The sequence below is a fragment of the Amphibalanus amphitrite genome, unplaced genomic scaffold (assembly GCF_019059575.1).
Source record: "Amphibalanus amphitrite isolate SeventyFive unplaced genomic scaffold, NRLGWU_Aamphi_draft 000013F_arrow, whole genome shotgun sequence".
In the NCBI taxonomy this organism is placed as follows: domain Eukaryota; kingdom Metazoa; phylum Arthropoda; class Thecostraca; order Balanomorpha; family Balanidae; genus Amphibalanus; species Amphibalanus amphitrite.
The window spans coordinates 1,240,115-1,260,386 of record NW_024881509.1 but is presented as its reverse complement, the minus strand read 5'-3'; the positions used below and the strand labels follow the sequence as shown (position 1 = coordinate 1,260,386).

General features: G+C 44.9%; 1 protein-coding gene across 3 annotated transcripts in view; it reads right to left on the bottom strand.

The window, feature by feature from the left end:
* Positions 1-20,272, bottom strand: part of LOC122383748 (dedicator of cytokinesis protein 7-like) — a 649,924-nt gene that overhangs the window by 610,608 nt on the left and 19,044 nt on the right. For all 3 annotated transcript variants that reach the window (XR_006256886.1, XR_006256885.1, XM_043370493.1), the window contains exon 2: positions 14,684-14,801. Coding sequence is in view for 1 of the 3 variants with exons in the window: in XM_043370493.1 (XP_043226428.1) it covers positions 14,684-14,801 (118 nt within the window). In the remaining 2 variants the exon portion in view is untranslated. The remainder of the gene's footprint in view (positions 1-14,683; positions 14,802-20,272) is intronic.

Genomic DNA, 20,272 nt, shown 5'->3' with positions numbered 1-20,272 from the left:
CGCGCGTGACCTTGAAAGACAGAGTCAAGACATGCTTGCTTGTGTACACTTTCTGAAATGAATGATTGCTGATTAGTGATATCCCAAACTCTGCGAGAATGTAAATACATAGTCATCGTAGTCAAGCATTCAAGTTCCATAGTAAAAGTGTCTCAGGCAAACGGTATTTTGCGGTGAATTTTGAGCCGTGTGGAAATGCATCATGAAGCCAAAAATTCAACGAAAACATTATCACGCAACTATATCTTCACGTCCTTTTATCTTCACTATACGAAAGAATATACATTTTTGAGTATGTATGGGGAATTCCTAGTAAATCCAGTAATAAATTGTATTGTATTAACATTGTATTAACATTGTATTAACATTAAATGTCCGTCCGTGTTCCCACAGTTTTTCAGGACATTTTAAACATGGTAGAGATGTACACGGCAGTAATGTAAACACAAATTTCCACACAGATGTACACGGTAAGGTGCCAACGTACGGTAACATACACTACATGGCGCACAGCAAGGCATAGAGTACACACTACACATTACACAGTATACGCGATCCGTGATACTATCCCTGAGCAAGTGAGCTGGTATGGTTCACGCGTTTTTGCACCTAAGTTTTTTCCTGAATTCTTTTTCTGACGCTGTTTGTGTAGTTTCTATTGGAAGTCGATTCCATTCAGTTGCGGCTCGGTACGGGAAAGATCGTTGTGTAATAGACAGACGCACTTTTGGAAGGTGGAGCAGATTGGTACATGCCAGGCGGGTCACTCGAGTGGTTATGTCTGATCTTTGGTGAAACATCCTTTTTAGAGCTTTGGGGGCGTCGCAGTTATTCAAAGCGCGAAATACTTTTAAACAATCACGCTCCTTGATGAGCTCCTCAATTGTTGGCCACTGAAGCGCACTTAGGGTGGGTGTGATGTGCTCATGGCGGCGTGTTCCGGTTACTACACGGGCTGCGAAGTTTATTACTTTCTGAACGCGAGATATTTGGTTTTTGCAGGCCCCACCCCAAACTGGCAAGCAGTACAATATCTGGGAAAAGACGTGTGCCTGGATAATCAGAATAAGAGCCTCAGCAGAAAAGTGACGCCGGAACCTGTTTAAGGACGATAGAATAGAGTAGCAGCGTCGTAAAACTTCTGTAACGTGTTTTTGCCAGGATAACGTTTGGTCTATTTTCACTCCCAATACTTTAATGTTGTCTGAAGGTTCAAGCGAACTTTCACAAAAGTTAAGTTTGAAATCAGAGACTCTCTGCAAAGCTGATGATGTGCCGATTAGAATGAAATCTGTTTTGGCTACGTTCATTTTAAATGAGTTGGTAGTGAACCATGTCTGCACTGAGGCCATTGAAGATTCCAAACGCCTTTTGAACTGGATGAGACTTTCGCTGTCTGTCGGCGAGCTGTCCAAAAGCTGAGTGTCATCTGCATAGCATATAACGCGGCCATGAGGTATACAATTTGGTAGGTCAGCTGTGACTAGACTGAAGAGAACAGGTCCCAGGATTGATCCTTGTGGGACACCGAATTTCACGGGAAGAACCTCAGAACCACCTCGAACCATTTGACCACGGCCGCTCAGATAACTTTTAAACCAGTGTGATGGGACGCCGTGCCACGCTAGTTTCATCAAAAGAATTTCATGATTGACGCTGTCGAACGCTTTGCTCAGGTCTATTGCTGTTATTGAAGCAATGTGGCCCCTATCGATTTGATCAGTAGTCCAGGCAATGGTCTCGAGGATGGCGTCTTCCGTTGAATGGCCCTTGCGGTAAGCGTACTGGCTGTTACCTAGTAAGTCATTTTCTTTGAGATAGTGGGTTAATTGGGTGCACACGACACGCTCAGCGATTTTCGGCATGACTGGCAGAAGTGAAATTGGACGATAGTTGCTAGCGCGACTGTGATCACCATTCTTATGTAAAGGAACTACACACGCTATTTTCCACTTTTCTGGAAATATGCCGCTTGATATTGAAGTGTTAATGATATGAAGGAGCAGCGGACCGATCACAGCAAAACAACGACGAATGGCCAGGATGGGGACTCCATCCAGTCCGACAGCTTTCGAATTGCTCATCAGACGCACCGCTGTTGACAGCTCAGGTAGAGTAGCGGGCTGAAGCTCAAAGCTTGTGGCACACACCACAGGGGGACGTATCTGGGGATCGACATACGTGTAATCATGTCTGCGAGGTAAGAGTTCTGCTGCAATGTTAGAGCCTACATTCGCAAAATACGCATTAAACATGTCGGCCTGTTTTGAATCAAGGTTGTTATCCTAGACAGTTGCCGCTCGTGTTTTTTACATACTGATTAAACTTCTTCCAAAAGCCACTGAAGTTCTTGCGCATTAATTCGTTACATAGAAAATCTTTCCGTGCACGTGCTAATTTGCTTTTAACACTGTTGTGAAGTCTTCTGAAGGTCACGTGTCGATCTGCAGTGCGGAGGTTCAGCCAGTCCTTTTTAGCCTGGTCTCGCTTCGTCATCAGGTCACGCAGTTCACTGGAGAGCCATGGACAGCCACGTTTTCTATTTGTGCGTACATTTTCCATGGGACAGTGCCGGTCTATGACCTCGTTCCAGACGCGCATGAATTTTTCAAGCTTGCTATTGACATCAGCGGTCTCTAACATCTCACTCCAGTCCGCTAGCAAAAGATCCAGACAAACTGCGTTCCAGTCCGTTTTGTGCCAACGCCTGGTATGAAGAGTTCTTGATTTTTTCCGCGGTTTGGGTATTTTCACGACACACGTCACCGGCTGATGATCACTGAGCGAGTCGTCTAGTACGCTGACAGCTGCATGGAGATCTGGCAGACTGGTTATAATGTGGTCGAGAATTGACGGACGTGGAAACAGATGTGTTGGCTCTTTAACCAGCTGATTTAGGTTGAGCTCAGCCAGAAGCTGCTCATATCTTATTACCCCAGCGCCATCTCTGGTGGATAGATCGATGTTCATGTCCCCGAGCAGGACCACTGGCTGTCCTTTCGATAGTGCTTCTTGTAGTTGAGTTCTGAGGGAGTCCAGGAAGTCTGTAACGGAGCTGTCTGGAGGCCGGTAAATGACGCCAAGAACAAGAGACCGACCGTGACTGGTGACAGACAGCCAGAGTGCGTCGGTTACCGGATCGGTATTATGAATTTTCAAAAGCGAAATTTTTATTGAGTCACGGTAGATGATAGCAACTCCACCTCCTCGTATCACTGAGCTACCACGCCTTGGCTTGCTTCGGTCAGCCCGGAGGACGGCATAGCCGGGAAAGACTAGAAAGTCCGTTCTTATACTTTCCGTTAAAAATGTTTCTGACAGACATAAAATATCAATCTGTTTTGATTCCAGGAAAGCGTTGATTTGTTCCAATTTCGCAGTCATCGACCGTATGTTCAGATGAGTGATGATCATTTGAGGGCGGTCCGGGACCCCAGCCGTCCGCGTTTGCTCCGTTGACAGCCGTGTTGGACGGCGCAGAGTCCTGTTGTCAGCGGACGGCCGGAGTGGACGCTCTACACGGCGGGGTAGCTCCCCAGCGTCCGGAGCGGTCAGCTGGTCACCGCTCGCTCTCCCCTTGGCGCGGCGGACTCGCCACCCGCCACGGCATCCGCGGTGGGCGGGCCGGCGGGAGCGCGTCCCCGTCGCCTCGGGAGCGCCCGGCATGTTGACTTTAGCCGGGCGACGTCCCCTGACCGTTGGGCCTCCCTCCGGCGGCTCCGGTTGTCATGGTTACCGGTAGGGGAGACGGATTTGAGCTGCTACTCCGCGCGGAAGTATGCGTCGGAAAGAAAGTAGTTCCCAAAAAATTGTGCAGAACTTCCCGTAGAAATGTAGAAAAGCAGTCCTGTTTCACATTTAAGGTTCGACAGTGATTTGCGGCACACGAAGACACTTGGATTTAGTCTATTTCTTCAAGTTGGTTAACCGTTCTGTCAGGGTCTAGCTTGAAACGTCGCAATTCGATGATGCGTATTATTCCTGGAAACTTGCTTATTTCCGGTGCCAGGTAGAACTTACGGCTCTTCTGTTGGTGTCCGGCGATGCGTCTGATGATAACGAGCACGCACACACTGATTTCACGAGGTGTAATGCCTTTTTTCCGTTAAGAGAGAAGAAAAAAATATGGCAGTTAGAGTCGAGACCTGCTAAGAGTAACATGTCGCCGGCTGAGGCGGGATCGGCCGACGCGGGAAACGCAGCAATCACAATTTTGTGTTTACACGTTCATATTTCAATTGTTTACCAACCGATTTTCAAAATTCTTACACCATAAGATTGCCTGTACATTTTTTAGTCTTCTCACAAAATTTGACGCGAATCGAACGTAATCAGCGGTAAAGAGCGCGATGTAAAGACGGAACCGTTCCGTTCCGTCCCGGCACAGTCTACAATTCAGGCGGCGGCTAGCGGTCGGCGCCGGCTGCCGAGTCGCCTGTTCACTTTACACCGCTATTACTAGACCAGTTGTGAACCGATTTTCTTCTTGCTTGCACGATGAGATGTGCAACTCAATTTTGAACAGGTAGCTATAATTAATTTCGCATTAATACTATGAGAAATTGGCGAAAAACAGGAGGGGTGGGGCGAAATTCACTCTTCCCCCTCCACTGCGCGTGCTAACATACGTTTGCATATGTGCCATTTTCTTCAAAACTTATGAATTGCCCACTCTAATTTTTTCACAGGTTGTTAAGAATATGGTAGGCAATAAAATATATGAAAATTAGCCAAATCGAAGGTGACGTGTTTTTTGCTATTTCAATTTTTGTGCTTAAGAACAGAGTTAAGCAAATTTCAAGGTCATATATTTAAGTAGGTGCAATTCTAAACAAATGCTTAAGAAATTACCTAAACAGTAAGGTTTATTTCATTCAAATCAAACAAGCACAACCAAAGTTATGGTCGTTCAAAAATATAAAGATGCAACATTTTGTAAAAATTCGATGCCCTATATTTAGAAGACCTGTGGTCAGAATGTGCAAAAAACATCAATGTAATGTTCAGGGCAACACAGGAACTCGCTCACAAATTTATAATGAAATCGCTGATGGTAAGGTGCAAAACAGCCGATTTTTGTTCGATTTGACGTGGAATATATCCGTGGAATTCTATATCCCAAACGTCACGTGTAAATTTAACGAACCTTGATCAAATCGCCCCAGGCGCCCTGTTTTCACCGTCGTCCGTGAGAGGGGCGGAGCAGGTGAGTGGAAGCGCGCGCTCCGCAGTGGCGCGGCGAAAAAGTGAAAGTGAAGAGATCCCCTCACAGACCGCAGGAAAAGGAAAGCATTCCTTCTCAGTGCTACCAAACTGTGTGCCATATTTAGACGAGACTGGTGCAGCAGAGACATACGAACCGGCCGCTTACTCGTTTACAGTGAAGGGGCATGGCGGGGGCGCAGTGCACTAGGTGGGGGAATGCGTGTTCTTGTGACCTTCAAGACTGTTTTTGGGGATTAGGGAATAGAGAATCTGGTGAGGCTGGAAGGTATTTCGTTCATTCATCTTATTCGTTGTTTGGGTGCCCATACCTTCACCGTGGAAATGCCTGGGGTGGGACGGTCGGTTGCAGCACAAGCGAGGGCTTTCAAGTGGGGTCTCTGTCGTGACCAAGCTTAAGACGTTGTGTTCGAACAATGTGCGTGTTTTATATTTTTCATTACTGCTTATTTTCTATATTTCTTTGTTCTTGTTTTTGTTTTTATTGTTTAGTTAATTTGTCTTCACCTTTTTTAGACGTTTAGGCCTATTGTCATATGTTGATTGCATTATAATTTATTTGTTTACCTTGATCTCATCACCATCATCACACAATGTACATTAAATAGCAAATATTGCTATTGTTGCTATAAATGCACAAAAAATAGCAAAAGATACATGTTTACATATGCACGTAAACATGTGTCAAACATGTATATGATCCAAATGTGAAAGTAAGAATAATCAACTACGTACCTATCAATAACAAAATGTGTTCCAATTGATCAAGAACAAATAGCAAATACTGTGTGATATACAAATACCAAAACAAAGTGTGATACATATGCCTATAACTTATGATATATGATATGATGTATGATAACATATCATATATGATATAACAACACAAAACAACAGTAACACATTCTATAAATAATATTGATGTGTGCCCAAATAATGTCAACAATAACATGTAACACAATGAAGCAAATGTTAAAGGTAGTGTGCCACCTTTGAAAGATTTCCCATTTTATTTTTCCTAGGATAAGAAGCTTCTGTTTTTACCTAATATCGCAAAAAAAAAATCAAAAATGGGCCTGGAATAGTGCCTTTTTCGCCTAAAAGTTTTTCGGTTTTTAGATATGTATAACAACTGTAGTGGGCTCACCTGCAAACAGGCGTCGGGCAACAATCGCGAATGCGGCGCACTTGTGACAATAAGCAAAGGTCATTATAGTGTTACGACCATACGACGTACGGGAATGAGTTATCAGCTGTCTAATCGTAGACAACACAATGTCGAGCCTTAAACTGTAAGCCCGTATTGTATTGTTTCTTTTATTTGGCTGTCGAACATTATTTATGGTTTGAAATATGATTTTATGTAAAATAATTGATATGAAAAAGCCGTCTTATAAGTTATGACCCCATTTCACCACACGCAAGTGGCAGAAATGACAATGATCAGCTGACGCATTTTTCTTGGCCGAAGTCAGAGCGCGCGGCCCGACGCACCACGCGTATTTGGAAATTCCGACCTCGACGAGCATCAGAAGCCACCTAACAGGCGTGTTCGAAACCGCAGGAGATGATGATGAACGGGTTTATCGAAACTTGATTGGATGAGCATATCGGTAATAGCGATTTCAGTGTGTGCATTTATTGTTCATAGTGGTGTGAAATGTGGTTGGGGTACGACCGACAACCCGTCGGGGCGAATTTCGCACTGGGGTACTCAAAATTTGAAGAATTTAAGACGTTTCCATGAGTTTTGAAGGTATGGATAAGTTCTAAAAATCCGGTTCTCCTTATCTGGGCCATTAACTCCATACGGTCCAAGAAAGCTGGCACACTACCTTTAAACAATCAAAGCTGTGAATACTATGTGAATGTCCCATGGTGTCCGCTGTCAATATCTTAAGAAGTTACGCGCTTGTTGTTACAACCCACACAAACAACTCTGATGGCGGCAGCTGGTGGGGCAGCGTCAGGGGTATCCCGTGACCAGAACCTTCCATTATTGACAGGCAAAATAACATTTGAACAATGCAATTATGAAAGACAGGTTTCTAGCTCTAAATATAAATATCGACAAGATCAAACAATCAACAACAAAACATTAACTCTCAATGGAGACATTTCAACCTACACCACAACATCAAGGACTTGCTTCATATTGGAGGCGTGGAAATTAATCCTGGACCTAAACTCAATCATGATACATTACTAGCCTCCCATATTAAAGGGACACTCCCACCTTAACCCGCGCCCCACTGGGGTCTGTGTATAACACGCCCTACTGGGGGGGGGCTATTCATAGCCCCCCCTCCTAACTCCGAAACTACTGGGCCGATCGTCAAAATTCAAACGGCGTCTGATAGCCCCGGAAAAACTGTCGAGCGAAACCTAATTTCATTGACCTCGAGGTCACCGATGACGTCACAGGTCAGGTCAAAGTAAAAATTATTAGCACTTTGGCTTGTTCACATTTTGGGCGCTGGCCGCCGTCTTACAAGTCAGATCAGGCTCATTTTTGGTTTCCACACTTGTGAACAGATGCTCTAGATACCTTGAGGGTACCAAACTTGTACTTTGATTTTCAGGTCAGGGTCAGGTCATCACAGGTCACGAAAATATTATATCATGCGTCGGTCACGTGACACATGTTTTATGGTCCATTTAGGCCATAGATTTCGAATTTGATGTCGTCTGTGTCATTCAAGGTCATTTTGAGTCGAAATTAGCTTAGGTCAGGTCACTTTCAGGTCAAAAAAGGTCAAATTTTGAAGTTGAAATTTTTCAACAAAAAAGGTGTCTATTGGATGCAGTTTGAGCTCAGGAACACGATGGTGCCATTTATATTGGTGTACGATGCCAAATACGTACTGAAAAATTGATTTGAAAAATTAATAATTGTGAATTTTTTGCAATAATGCGTATAACTTGGCCATTTTTGAAGATATTTAGCTAAAACTTGCTACAGTTAGTCATAACCATATGTTCTGTCACATATATTCCGGTTTTTTCGAAAAGTCAAAAACTTTTTGAAAAAAAAATATAAAAATATAAATTTGGAATATCATTTTATAAAATTTTCGAAATTTTCAAAATTTTGAAAATCCGAGATAGCAGTTTGATAGCGCGGTCAATTCTGAGTTCTTTCATGCAAAGAAATTGGATCTAGCTTAAAAACTGAGCTCTTGGGAGCGATTGCCGTGGTTCAATGTTTTGCGTCGAAATCGGACGAACATGACGTCACTCTGACGTCATTTCCGGCCGACCTATAGTAGCTACGAAGTTCAAATTTTGACACAAGGTGTCAAATTGATGCAGCCGAAGGTACTGAAAGTCTGGCGTCGATTCGTAAAGCGGTTTGGAAGTTATTGCAGAAAAACGGGAGGGGGGGCTATAAATAGCCCCCCCCCAGTGGGGCGCGGGTTAACATTAGTTTTGAGTTGAGATAGCCAAATTGGTGGCCATGGTCTGCAAATACCGGTTTGGGCACTCACAACATCGAAAAATGCTTTAATTCGAAGATATGGAATTTCAAACTTGCAGTTTTCGGATTCTAAGGGGCTAATGCATTGGAATGCCCCCTTAGAATTTGTGACGTCAGCGGAGATCTAACGATTTTTAAATCTTAGACTAAAACCATCGTTAACACGTGGTGGTATACGCTGCTTTGCGCGCAACGTCTGCCGCACTTTAAGGCTGCCAAATTATTGCTTCCAAATAAAGTCGCTACAACAGGGGAGATCCCAAAAAGTAAACAAAAGTAAAAGCCTAATATCTTGAAAACCAGTGAATATTTTTCGGTGAAATTTGGTAGATATTCGTTTTCGCTCTTTCTGAACCAAGGGACATCACTTTCATGCCAATTCATTAACTTTTTTGAAGGTGGGAGGGTCCCTTTAACATTAATAGCATAACAGCACCCCAAAAACTTGATGAATTACAATTATTCATAGAAACTCATGGTGTAAACATATTAGCATTGACAGAAACCAAACTAGACACAAGCGTGCATACAGACCTATACAAAATTGATGGGTTTCACACACCAATAACTAGACATCGTGATAGAAGAGGAGGAGGAGTAGCTTTATACTGCCAGTCAACTATACCAATTACTACGCTCACAGAACTTGAGATAAATGATGAAGAATGGATCTGGGCTAAAGTAAAACTAAACCATGTAACTTTAATCCTCTGTTGCCTTTACCTGCCACCCAACCTCAGCACATCCAGACTAGACAATTTTTTGGACAACTTCAGTGAAAGTATAAGTGCAGCCCATGCATACAATCCCTCCAGCATCATTGTTCTAGGTGACTTCAATGCAGGCAATATTTACTTACAAAACAAAAACAACCACAGTGGTATCACCTTATTTGATAATAAACTTAAAAATGTAGCAGAATCACTAGAACTTGCACAACTTATAAGTGAACCCACCAGATCATCCTCTGAAGTTAGAAACCTCCGTGACCTATGCTTTGTTTATAATACACAACTGATTAATGACAGTTGTGTCCTATCACCATCCTCTACATTAGACTATTTTCCAACATTTGTATCATTGAAAATGAAACTGTCTGCAATATCGAACACTTACAAGACAATATGGGAATATGACAAATTAAATGCTGACCGATTAACACAAACACTTATGAACACAAACTGGAATGACATAGTTGAAAAAGACATTGACACGGCCATAGAAGAGTTCACGGCTACCCTGTTAAATGCTGCACACCAAGCAATACCAGCCAAGAAAGTGACTATAAGACAGAGAGACAAACCTTGGGTGACAGCTGACCTTAAACGTGCAATCAGAAAACGAGACAGACTGTTTAAAAGAGCCAAGCACAACCAGACTGAATATGACTGGAGGAGGTGGAAAGAACAACGCAACTTAACAACAACAATAACAAAACAAAGTAAACGACAATACATACAGACACAAGTGTCAACCTTGTTAGAAAACAAGCAAAACCCACACAAGTATCATCAAACACTACGGAATATAACTGGAAGGAAACCAGATAAATCTATACCACCTCTTGAGACAACAGATGGTTAGATATTTACAGAGAGCAAGGATAAAGCATCACTTCTCAACAACTGTTTTGCAGCTCAATCAAATATTGATGTCCCTGACACCCATGCAACTCAGTTGACTCCACAGCCAGTGCCTTTCCCAACCTTAAATTCTATTAGAGTAACCGATCAAGACGTCCTTAAAGCTCTAAATGCCCTAGATCCAAATAAATCAACTGGTCCAGATGAACTCCCCGCTAACATTTTAAAGCTCACAGCTATCATCATTGCCGAGCCATTAACTAGCTTATTCAATAAGTCGCTAAATGAAGGAATCTTCCCAGGATCTTGGAAGCTTGCAAATATCAAACCGATCTTTAAAAACAAAGGATCGCCATCTGATGCATCGAATTATCGGCCAATAAGCCTCCTAGCCTGTCTCTCAAAAGTTTTTGAGCGATTGGTTTTCAAGCATATTTATGAACATTTAATGATATGTAAATGTTGAGGTCCTGGGATTCCAAGGTCTCGCGGCATATGCGAATGTTGAGGTCCTGGGATTCCAAGCGACATATGAATATTGTAAAGGTCCTGGGTTTCCAAGGTCTCACGACAAAAATGACAATGCAAGGTCCAGGATCCATCAAAGTCCCAGACCTTGGACTCTGCGGATCCTGGATCTCGGACCTTTTTGGGACCTTGGCACAAGTCTGAGTGGCGGTCTCAGCCAACTTCGCCCTAGTGGGGGGGGGGGGGGCATATGTTACCACCCACCTCTAACTCAAAAACTAAGAGGGCTAGAAAGACCCGGTAAAAAGCAGTCGATAGCTCTCGATGCGTGCGTTTGAAAGTATTCGATCATTTTCATATTAAAGCAATATTGGGGTCACCAGAGGTCATCAAAGGTCAAAATTAGCGAATTGTCATTATATTTTTCAGAAAACATGCCATTATCTCAGGAACTATGATAGCTAGAAAAACGCTGGGAAAGCAATCAATAGCTTTTGAACTTATCTTTTGATAAAGTCATCATCGAAAATGACCTCAGGTCAACGGTTTAGCCTCCAGAGGGCAAAAACTCCAAAAATAGCTGTTTTTACGAAAAGTGTTTTTTTCGAAAATAACTTTTTACTAAAAAAGCTAGGACATTTCTGTTGCCAGAATCGTGTTCCTCTCGCCGAGACGCGTCGAATGAACTATAATTTGACCTTGAAAGGTCAACTTTAAAATTTGACCTCAGGTCAAGGTCATGACCTGACCGAAAAAGGTCATGTTGCATATCAGTCGATGCGTCTCGGCAAGACGAACACAAAAAGACCAACCCCAGCGTTCTATCTCTTTCCAATCGAGAGTTATTGGCAAAAAGCTGTTTGTAGCCTCAAATGACCTCGGATGACCTTTCTAGAGGCTATCAGCAAAAACGAAACCTTGGTCGTCGCGGGTGGTCCAAATCATTGTGATTCTGAAATAGTTGGTACCACACGGTACCTATGCGTACACACGAATCTAGAGGCATTTTCGTTTTTCTCCATTGACTTATAATGGAAAGGTCACGCCACCGACCTGACCTTAGGTCACGCATATAAAAAAATCCGAGATATAAAAATTGTAGGCACCCATAACATCATGCAATCCACCAAGTTTAAAACCTCTCTGACAAACACTGCAGGCTGGACATGATTGCAAGCTTTTTTAGGCTTGGTCAGTTAACTTGACCTGGTGACCTGACCTGACATGACCTGGGGTCAAAAAATTCACACATTGTCCAAAATTGATGTGCAAAAAGCTACCCCAAGCGGCGCGGCGCTACCGCGGTTTTATATTCACACGCAAAAAACGCGACAGGGTGGTAACATATGCCCCCCCCCCCCCACACACACACACACACACACTGGGGCGAAGGTTAAAAGTACCGCGCAAAGTGACGGTGGATCCATCAAGCCTGACCGAGGAAGGGCCTGCTATAATTTGAATGTCACCGAACCAATTGACCTGGGGAAGGGACGAGGATGTCCATTGCTTCGGTGACTCAAATTTAGCAGTCCTTCATCGGTCAGGCTTGATGGATCCACCGTCACTTTGCGCGGTACTTTTAAGACAGACTGTACAAGGAAACAAAACATGCATGGGTTATGGTTTATTTACCGATATATCCTCCACACAATCGTGCACACTCCCTCATACGGTCGAGCATGCCACACATCAGGTTATACAGTGTCTCTGCGCTAATGCTGAGCCACGCTCGCTGGAGGTTTCTGATATGCGCCTGTTCGGTGGTGGCCGGCTCCATCATGTCGAGCTCGCTCTGCACGATAGCCCGCAAGTTCTCGATGGGAGACGGGTCAGGGCTGTTGCCTAGCATACACCCTTGTCCCAAAGCCCTGGGAGGTTGTCCCAGGACCACCGTTGAGTGCTGGCGTCGTGATGAGCTGAAGCACCGTCTTGCTGGAAGATCGCCTCGGACATCTTCGGGAGCAGCTCGACCTGTGTTGGCGCCCCCGTCTGCCTCTTCCGCTTATCGCGGACGCTGCAGACTTCTTCAGAACTCCTTCACGTAGTACTGGGTCGTCACGGTCTGACCGCGGGGGACGATGTGGACTGTGGAGCTCTGACAGGCCCGAATGACTCATCATGGCTCGGACCATGATTTTCAGCGGCTGCTTCACCGTGTCGATGACAGGCACTTCAGCACTTCTGTGCGCCCAGACGCGCTCGTTCTGGCGATTCAGCGGGTGCATGAGCTCGAACACAGACTCATTGCTGAACAAAACGCGCCGCCAGTCCTGAATGGTCCAGTTCTTCTGCTCCCGGGCAAAAACCAGACGCTTCCGCTTCTGGGCTTCGGCCAGTTTTGGCTGCCGGCGCAGATTGAGCGGTTTGAGACCCAGGCACTTGGCCACGTAGTTGTGAACAGTGGTCTTCCACACCGCTTGACCCTTCTCAGTCAGCTTTTTGGCCAGGTTCCGCGTAGATTGGCGTCTTTTCAGCACGGTTTTAGCGAGCACGATTTTGGCCACTCTGCTCAGCACAGTTTTTCTCCCACGGTCCTTGCGATTCTCCCGCAGTGTGCTGCACCACTGCGGGCGAGACCCATCAGTAATCAAGGGTCCGGCGAGCTACGCCCACTTGTCAGACAACATCGCCTACCGTCATCCCGGCTTCAACCATCCCAACCGCGCGGTAGCGCGTCGATAAAGTGTGCTCCCTCACCATTCCCGATATGGGGTCCGCGCGCGAAGACTACCTCTCGGAAAGCGACCTGTGGCCACTCACTGCGGCTGGGGTCAGGTCGCCTGCTGGGTCACGTGATCACCTGACACGCTGGGGTGCCCGGGGGCGGGGTCGCGAACCTCCCTAACCGGTTTGACGGGAGCACGTGCGAGATACGTGAATATAGACAGTGCGCAAACAATTTTCGGACACCCTGTACTCATACATACCCCATGTGGTAAGAGTACGCAACAGCAGCGGTTCAGAAAACGTCAGTTTTAGACCACTTCCATTTACGCTGAAGGATCGTTGCCTCATGGGTTGATGGCTAATTTAATGATCTTTAACATTCCATACTTGCGATTTCTTCCTGTCAAATATTGAACATATGAGAGCAAGAAATCCACTGAGTGCGTACTCTTATACTTCACCCTACCTTTTGAGACATCAATTTTACACCTTCATACAAAATTCCAAGTCATAAGTCACCTTAGGTCAGGAGTTACTGAGGTCAAACTGAGGCCATGTTCGAGCACAAATGAGCAAAAAAATAAAATCTTGAAACGCTCACAAAAGCTACAGTTAACGAGCAATTTCAAAGTTCTTTATATGGTCGTGTAGACGGTGCTACAAAACTGCTATCTCAGATTTTCAATTGTTTTATTATTTTGAACCAAAAATCAAAATTTATGTTTTTGATAAGATGGCAAAAAATCCCAAACTCGTTAAGTGAGACTGAAGAGTCATGTCTTAATAGTTAATACCCAGGTAAATGCTTATTTGAAATTGTTTAACGGAATTTGAAATTGTTTAACGGACTTTCACTGGGTAGTGGGTAAAAGTTATTATTGGTCCCGGTACTCCGACTTGTATTGAAAAGTCTTCGATGGGGCACACATAGGTTTTAAACCTATGTGTGCCCCATCGAAGACTTTTCAATACAAGTCGGAGTACCGGGACCAATAATAACTTTTACCCACTACCCAGTGAAAGTCCGTTAAACAATTTCAAATAAAAATCCCAAACGTTTTTCAAATTTCGAAAAACAGAAACGGAATATATATGATAGTCCCTACCCTCTTCCGTCTACATACCAAATTCTAGATCGATACCTCCTTCCCATTTGGCCAATTTATAGCGGAAAAAAACTGTTCAAAATTGACGTCAAATTTTTGAACTCAATTTTTAGCAATTCTAGACCACGTAGCGCAAGTAACCAGGCGGGGCGTACCGGTGTGGCCGCGGAGCTGGTCACGCCGGCGATGGTGCACGCATCCCGTGTCGAACTGAAGGACGCCGTGGAGCCGGCAGCCGACGCCACCTGGCGGCGCATCTCCACAGCATCGTGTCTGAAACACAAAAACATCAACGAATAACATCCGAGTCCGGCCGAAGGAAATTATTGTACCGTGCTGTGTAGGCTTTCAATGTCCTGCCTCTCGCTGTCAGGGAGCAACCACAGGGCGCTTTTAAAAGGAATGTGAAATGAAACGGCGACTGGACCAATTTTAGATCGTATGCGTGCTTGTGGGCTGCGTATGTTTCTGTGCGTGCTTGATTGCGTCACCATCCCCTCGTATTGACTTTTCCACCTCCTATGACTCGAACTCAAAAACAGCCATGTTGTATGAATGAGTTTTTAAGCGTTCAATAATGGAGTGTAATCAATAATATAATATAATAATAAATAATAATAAAAATAATAATAGAGTGTAATAATTAATCAACCCATAAAGAACCTGACCATTAGAAACCCCACCGCTCCCCCCCCCCCCCCCCGTCTCAGCCTCCAACCGTGATATCATGGCCCAACGGCGCGCCGCACTACGACTGCCCGGGCGGGAATCTACAGTTTATAAAGACCTGAATCGTTCAGCTCGTTCTGCCGTTCGCCGTGACCGGCGCAACGTGATTCAGTGGGAAATCAGCGAACGTGGCCCCAACAAGGTGTGGCAGGGAATCAAATCAGTCATAGCTGGTAAAAAAAAAGAAAATAAAACAGTTCAACCCGATGTAACTGCTGACGAACTAAACTCATTTTTGGTGTCCGTCGGCCCCCGTATTGCTACCGAGATCCGAAACCAAAACACGGGTACATATAGGTACAAACGCACGGCTCCCACGCGTAGGCGCATGCGGTTTTCAGCCGAGGCCTATCTCTCTCGGTGAGCTCGAATGCACAGTTTTCAGTATGCGGAACTCAGCCGCCTGCGGAGCGGACGGTGTGTGCATCCGCATGCTAAAAACCAGTTTCTTAAAGGGAGATTATGACCTTTTTCCACAAAATCTGAGTTAGGACCATTTTCTGACAAAACACAACAAGTTATAATGTAAATTAAAACCATTTTGCTCAATTCGGTACCTTGCCGCAAATATCTCAACTTGAAGTCACGTTAGCGGGGAGCGCTGAAAATGACCGTTGAATAAGTACTTACATCACTTTTTGGTACTTGCATGTAATTTTGTAAAATGAGCGTATTCATTACATTTGATCTTCATCACATCTAGTTAGTTAATGGTCGTCTATAGTGCCTTCAAAAGATATTCATGGTTTGGGGGTGGTTTATGTCTAAATTTACGCAACTATTTTTCCTGTTCATCATCTGTCGCCATATGCTGCTATTTTAGTAGCAACGACTCAATTTTGAATCGGTCCCGCCGACTGCACAATAAAAGAAGATAGATACAACACTTTTGCGGCATCACTGAAAAACTTATGCAGTACTGTTATCAAAATTCTCATAACACCGTTCGACAAACCTGAAGTCTTTTTGAAATAAATATGCTTGTATTTTTCGCTTCAGGCTCTGAGGCCAAAATAATGAATTTCGTAGTCGCAATCGCAAGATTTGGCTGCGTTTCTGGCGCTTGCCGTTCATTTGTGGCGCAAAATAATGTAAACAGTGTCATTTCTCCAGGCACTATGTACCCCCGAATTAGAATCTAATTATTCTAAACCGAATTAACTCTAATTCAAATTAGAATCCTTACAACCAAGCAACGACAAGGCGATAACATAAACAAAAACCCAAGCGTCGCTGTTTGAAACAAAAGCGCCATATACTGAGACTTTTTTATAGAGAAGGACAACACATTTCGGTGGGTGTTACAAGTACTGCAAGTACTGCTTCTTTTTTGCAAAAATAAAAACCTTTTTCACATACGAAAATGTGCTAGGAAATTTTCATATTTTATAGAAACTTCAGTAGAAATAGTATAGATGTCGAGTAATTTTTATTTAAGAAAAAAGAAAGCTCATTATCTCCCTTTAAGGCTATTGGCAGCGTCATACAGCACATCGTTAACACCTGCATCTCGAAATCTGACATCCCTGACCAAAGCATTCCACAGTCCATCCCATTTTCAAATCCGGAAACCTATCCGACCCCAGCAGCTTTGGACCCATTTCTCTAGTACAGTCGTGTACAGGTTGATGGTCCGCTACTCTTTATCCACCGGGTTCCTATGGCTCAGCATTGGCAGCAGCCGCCTGGTACCGGTAGGCTGTGCCGCATGACCCGAAAGTCATGCGGCACAGTCTACCCACGCCGTTTGACATCGGCTCGGGTCGCCGGGTGGAGCGCTTTGTAGACCAGCTGTTGCGTCAGACCAGCGCGAGGGGAGGGGCTCGTCTCAGTGGTTGGCGTGGGCTAGCGAGTGGTGTGGGGCGTGTTGGTGGACCATGGGGGCTGGTCGGGTGTGTGTGGTCGCTTCTTGCATTGCACATTTTGCGTCGCTTAACAATTGCCTTCCTGTTTTTGATAAGCACAATGCACGGAAGACCCAGCGAATATAATTTACTTTACTTGTGCATTGTGCAAAACGTGGTTTGGCACGGTATCAACTATCAAGGCAACCATAGGTCTTGTGCCTATGCATGATATTTAGGCAATACGTTTATGAAAACGGTAGATTGATGCTGGATGTCAATTCGTACCGTAAAGTGGGGCTATTTGAAACGGATTTTACAGTTTTTGGCCTCTCCCTTTAAGACGGTTCATATTTCTTATAGCATGTAAATTGCAAAAATGTCGTTCTCTGTAAGGTCTTTCATATAGGTGTATTTTGGTTCAGCTAGTAATAATCATTTTATTTTTTATGTTAAAGCCTGTCTCAAATAGCCCCATAGGGTGGGGCTATTTTCATGGTGCTACGTAGCGCGGGTTACAGGTCACACCGTTGCACCTACCGCGCTGAAATTCGCACTACTTATAGATCAAGGATGGACAACGTGCTTTTGGGGGGTCTCAGCTCGATCGGGTCGATAGCGAGCGCTAGGCGCGGGCCCCAAAAGTGCAAATTCGCGTCATAGACTTTACATGTATAAATCGGCTGGCAAAAACGGGCGAAAATGGCTAAATTTGCCCGACATGGGTCCGTTCCCCGTGCAATATCTCGGTAGCCGTGCGCCCGATCGGCACGGGGAAAACAGCATCGTGTAGAGAATCGAACGGGCAATCGAATAGTGTGCGGTGCAGGGGTGGCACGCGCCACGTGCAAGTGTGAGGGCAATTTCCTTTCAAAAAGTGCCGTTTTAAACGGATTTTGGATTTTATTTTATTTTCCCGTGACCATCAGACTGAGAGAGTTGAAACAACGTCAATTGGCAAGAGAAATGTACCGCCTCTCATGTAAAAATTGTGAACAGCTAATTGATCAAAAACAATGTGGAAAAAATCGCTGAATTAAATGGTATTTGTCCATAATGTGCCACTAAAAAGTTACACGGGATTTGCTGCTTAACCTGATACGCTTGACAATGGAAAATGCTATCATTAGAAAGAGCATTCAATTCTCTCCAAGATCCAATCATCACGTTTGCATGACAAGCAACAGTATTCTTAAAAAAAAAAATGTTTCAAACCTCTGCAAAACGATTTTTAGCGAAAATTATCTACGCCTTTCATTTGTCTTAAAACTACGCGCCTAAATTATAAAGCACATTTGACAGATTCTGAAGTGGAAAGCATGCTTATCAGACACGGGCACCTCGATGCGGTGGATATTTTTTCCACAAACCAAAACGTTTAGCCGTCAAAAAGTAATCGACCGAAATGGATAGCTAACCCAACCGACACAAGAAAACCAAACACCCGCCGATCGTAAATGCCCCTTTTCGCGTTGCGGAGCACGCGGGTCACCCTAGTCATCAGCTATTTGGCATATCCGTTGAGGTTTGACCAGGTGGGCATCATCGGGATTCTGAGACAATGGGTTACGCAATCGGCAGTACCGTTAACAATATATAATATTTTCATGAAAAATGTGCTTAGCCTATAAGCAAAAAGGTAGTAACGATAGATACAGTGGCGAAGCTGTTAAAACTTCAACTTTTTTAAGCTGCAGGTAGGGGTCCTTTTCGAGCAACTTAAATTGTGCGTTTTTCTGTATTTCGTATTTTATTGCAAATTTCTTTCAGAACTTTTCGAAATTTAAAAAAAGTTATTCAGAGCATTCATTGTTCAATTCCACTTCAGCCTAAGCAAAAATGACGAAAAAACATCAAACGGTTTTCATTTTACAGCGATTTTACTATACCATTACCTTACTGTCTCAAATAGCCCCACTGTCTCAAATAGCCCCACTTTACGGTATGCTAAATGTCGGCACGCATTAAATGAATGAATGAATCAATCAATCAATCAAACAATCAATCGACATGTATAAAACCGTATAAATGGCTCGCAACCACTAATAGCAATCAAACCATCCTAACTCGGAAAAGCAGCCGGAGCCCTGATGAGGCTCGAACCGGGACTCCACGCTGTAAATTTTGCCAATGATCCATCATCATTTCACCAAGCTATAGTGACCGGCACTCGAACCCACAAAAACATTAATTGACTTTGCCGCCGACCTCCCGGCCCCGCCGCCCGCCCGGCCAGACTTTGCCCCGGCCACAGCCACCATCCGGTGTAGCTCAGCGTAGGAGTGCTCGACTGTCAAAATGACCGGTAGTGAGGGGCCCGGTTCGAAACGCTTCGGATGGTGGATATTTATTTCTCGGTGGGAGGCTTTGCGTTTAGTCCACTTTTCAGAAAGACCATTTGGTGACTGACCTGTTTTCTTTCTTTGCTGCAATTCATGAGGAGACCGTATGCACCCTTACCTGTCCTTCCACACCCCACTTGGGAGATGGGTGGTTGCCCCCCCCCCCATGGGTTTTGTGAATATCTCTAAAACGAATTTTTGGAGGGCGGATACGATCGGTTCTATGCGACAAGTGACCACACACGCCCAGACCCAGGTCCGCTCATTCCCTACCCACATCACCCCCTCCCCGCATCACACTCCAGCCCGCCTCATCCACCGAGCCGAGCCATAACGAGCCTCAGCGCCCAGGGGCGCGACTTGTCAGCGAACACTGTTATATAATAACAGTGACAATATATCAAATCCGTAAACTCTATGAATGTCGTCTCGCAGATCCGCGGCAGTTTGGGCTTCAACGACTGAATGTTGAGGTGTCCAGTCCAATTATCAGGTCTGGTCCAGTGTCGCCGTGGCGGCGCCAGCTCGCGCCGCCTCGATGTCCCCGACGCCTGGACGCGCCCCTGCCCCCGCGGCGCACGCAACCGCCGGCCCGCGTCCCCGCCGGTTCGCTGACAGGTCGCGCCCCGGGGCGCTGAGGCTCGTTATGGCTCGGCTCGGTGGATAAGGCGGGCTGGAGTGTGGTGTGGGGAGGGGGTGGTGTGGGGAGGGAGTGAGCGGACCTGAGGCTGGGCGTGTGTGGTCACTTGTCGCATAGAACAGATCGTATCCACCCTCCAAAAATTCGTTTAGAGATATTCACAAAACCCATGGGGGCGGGGAGTCAACC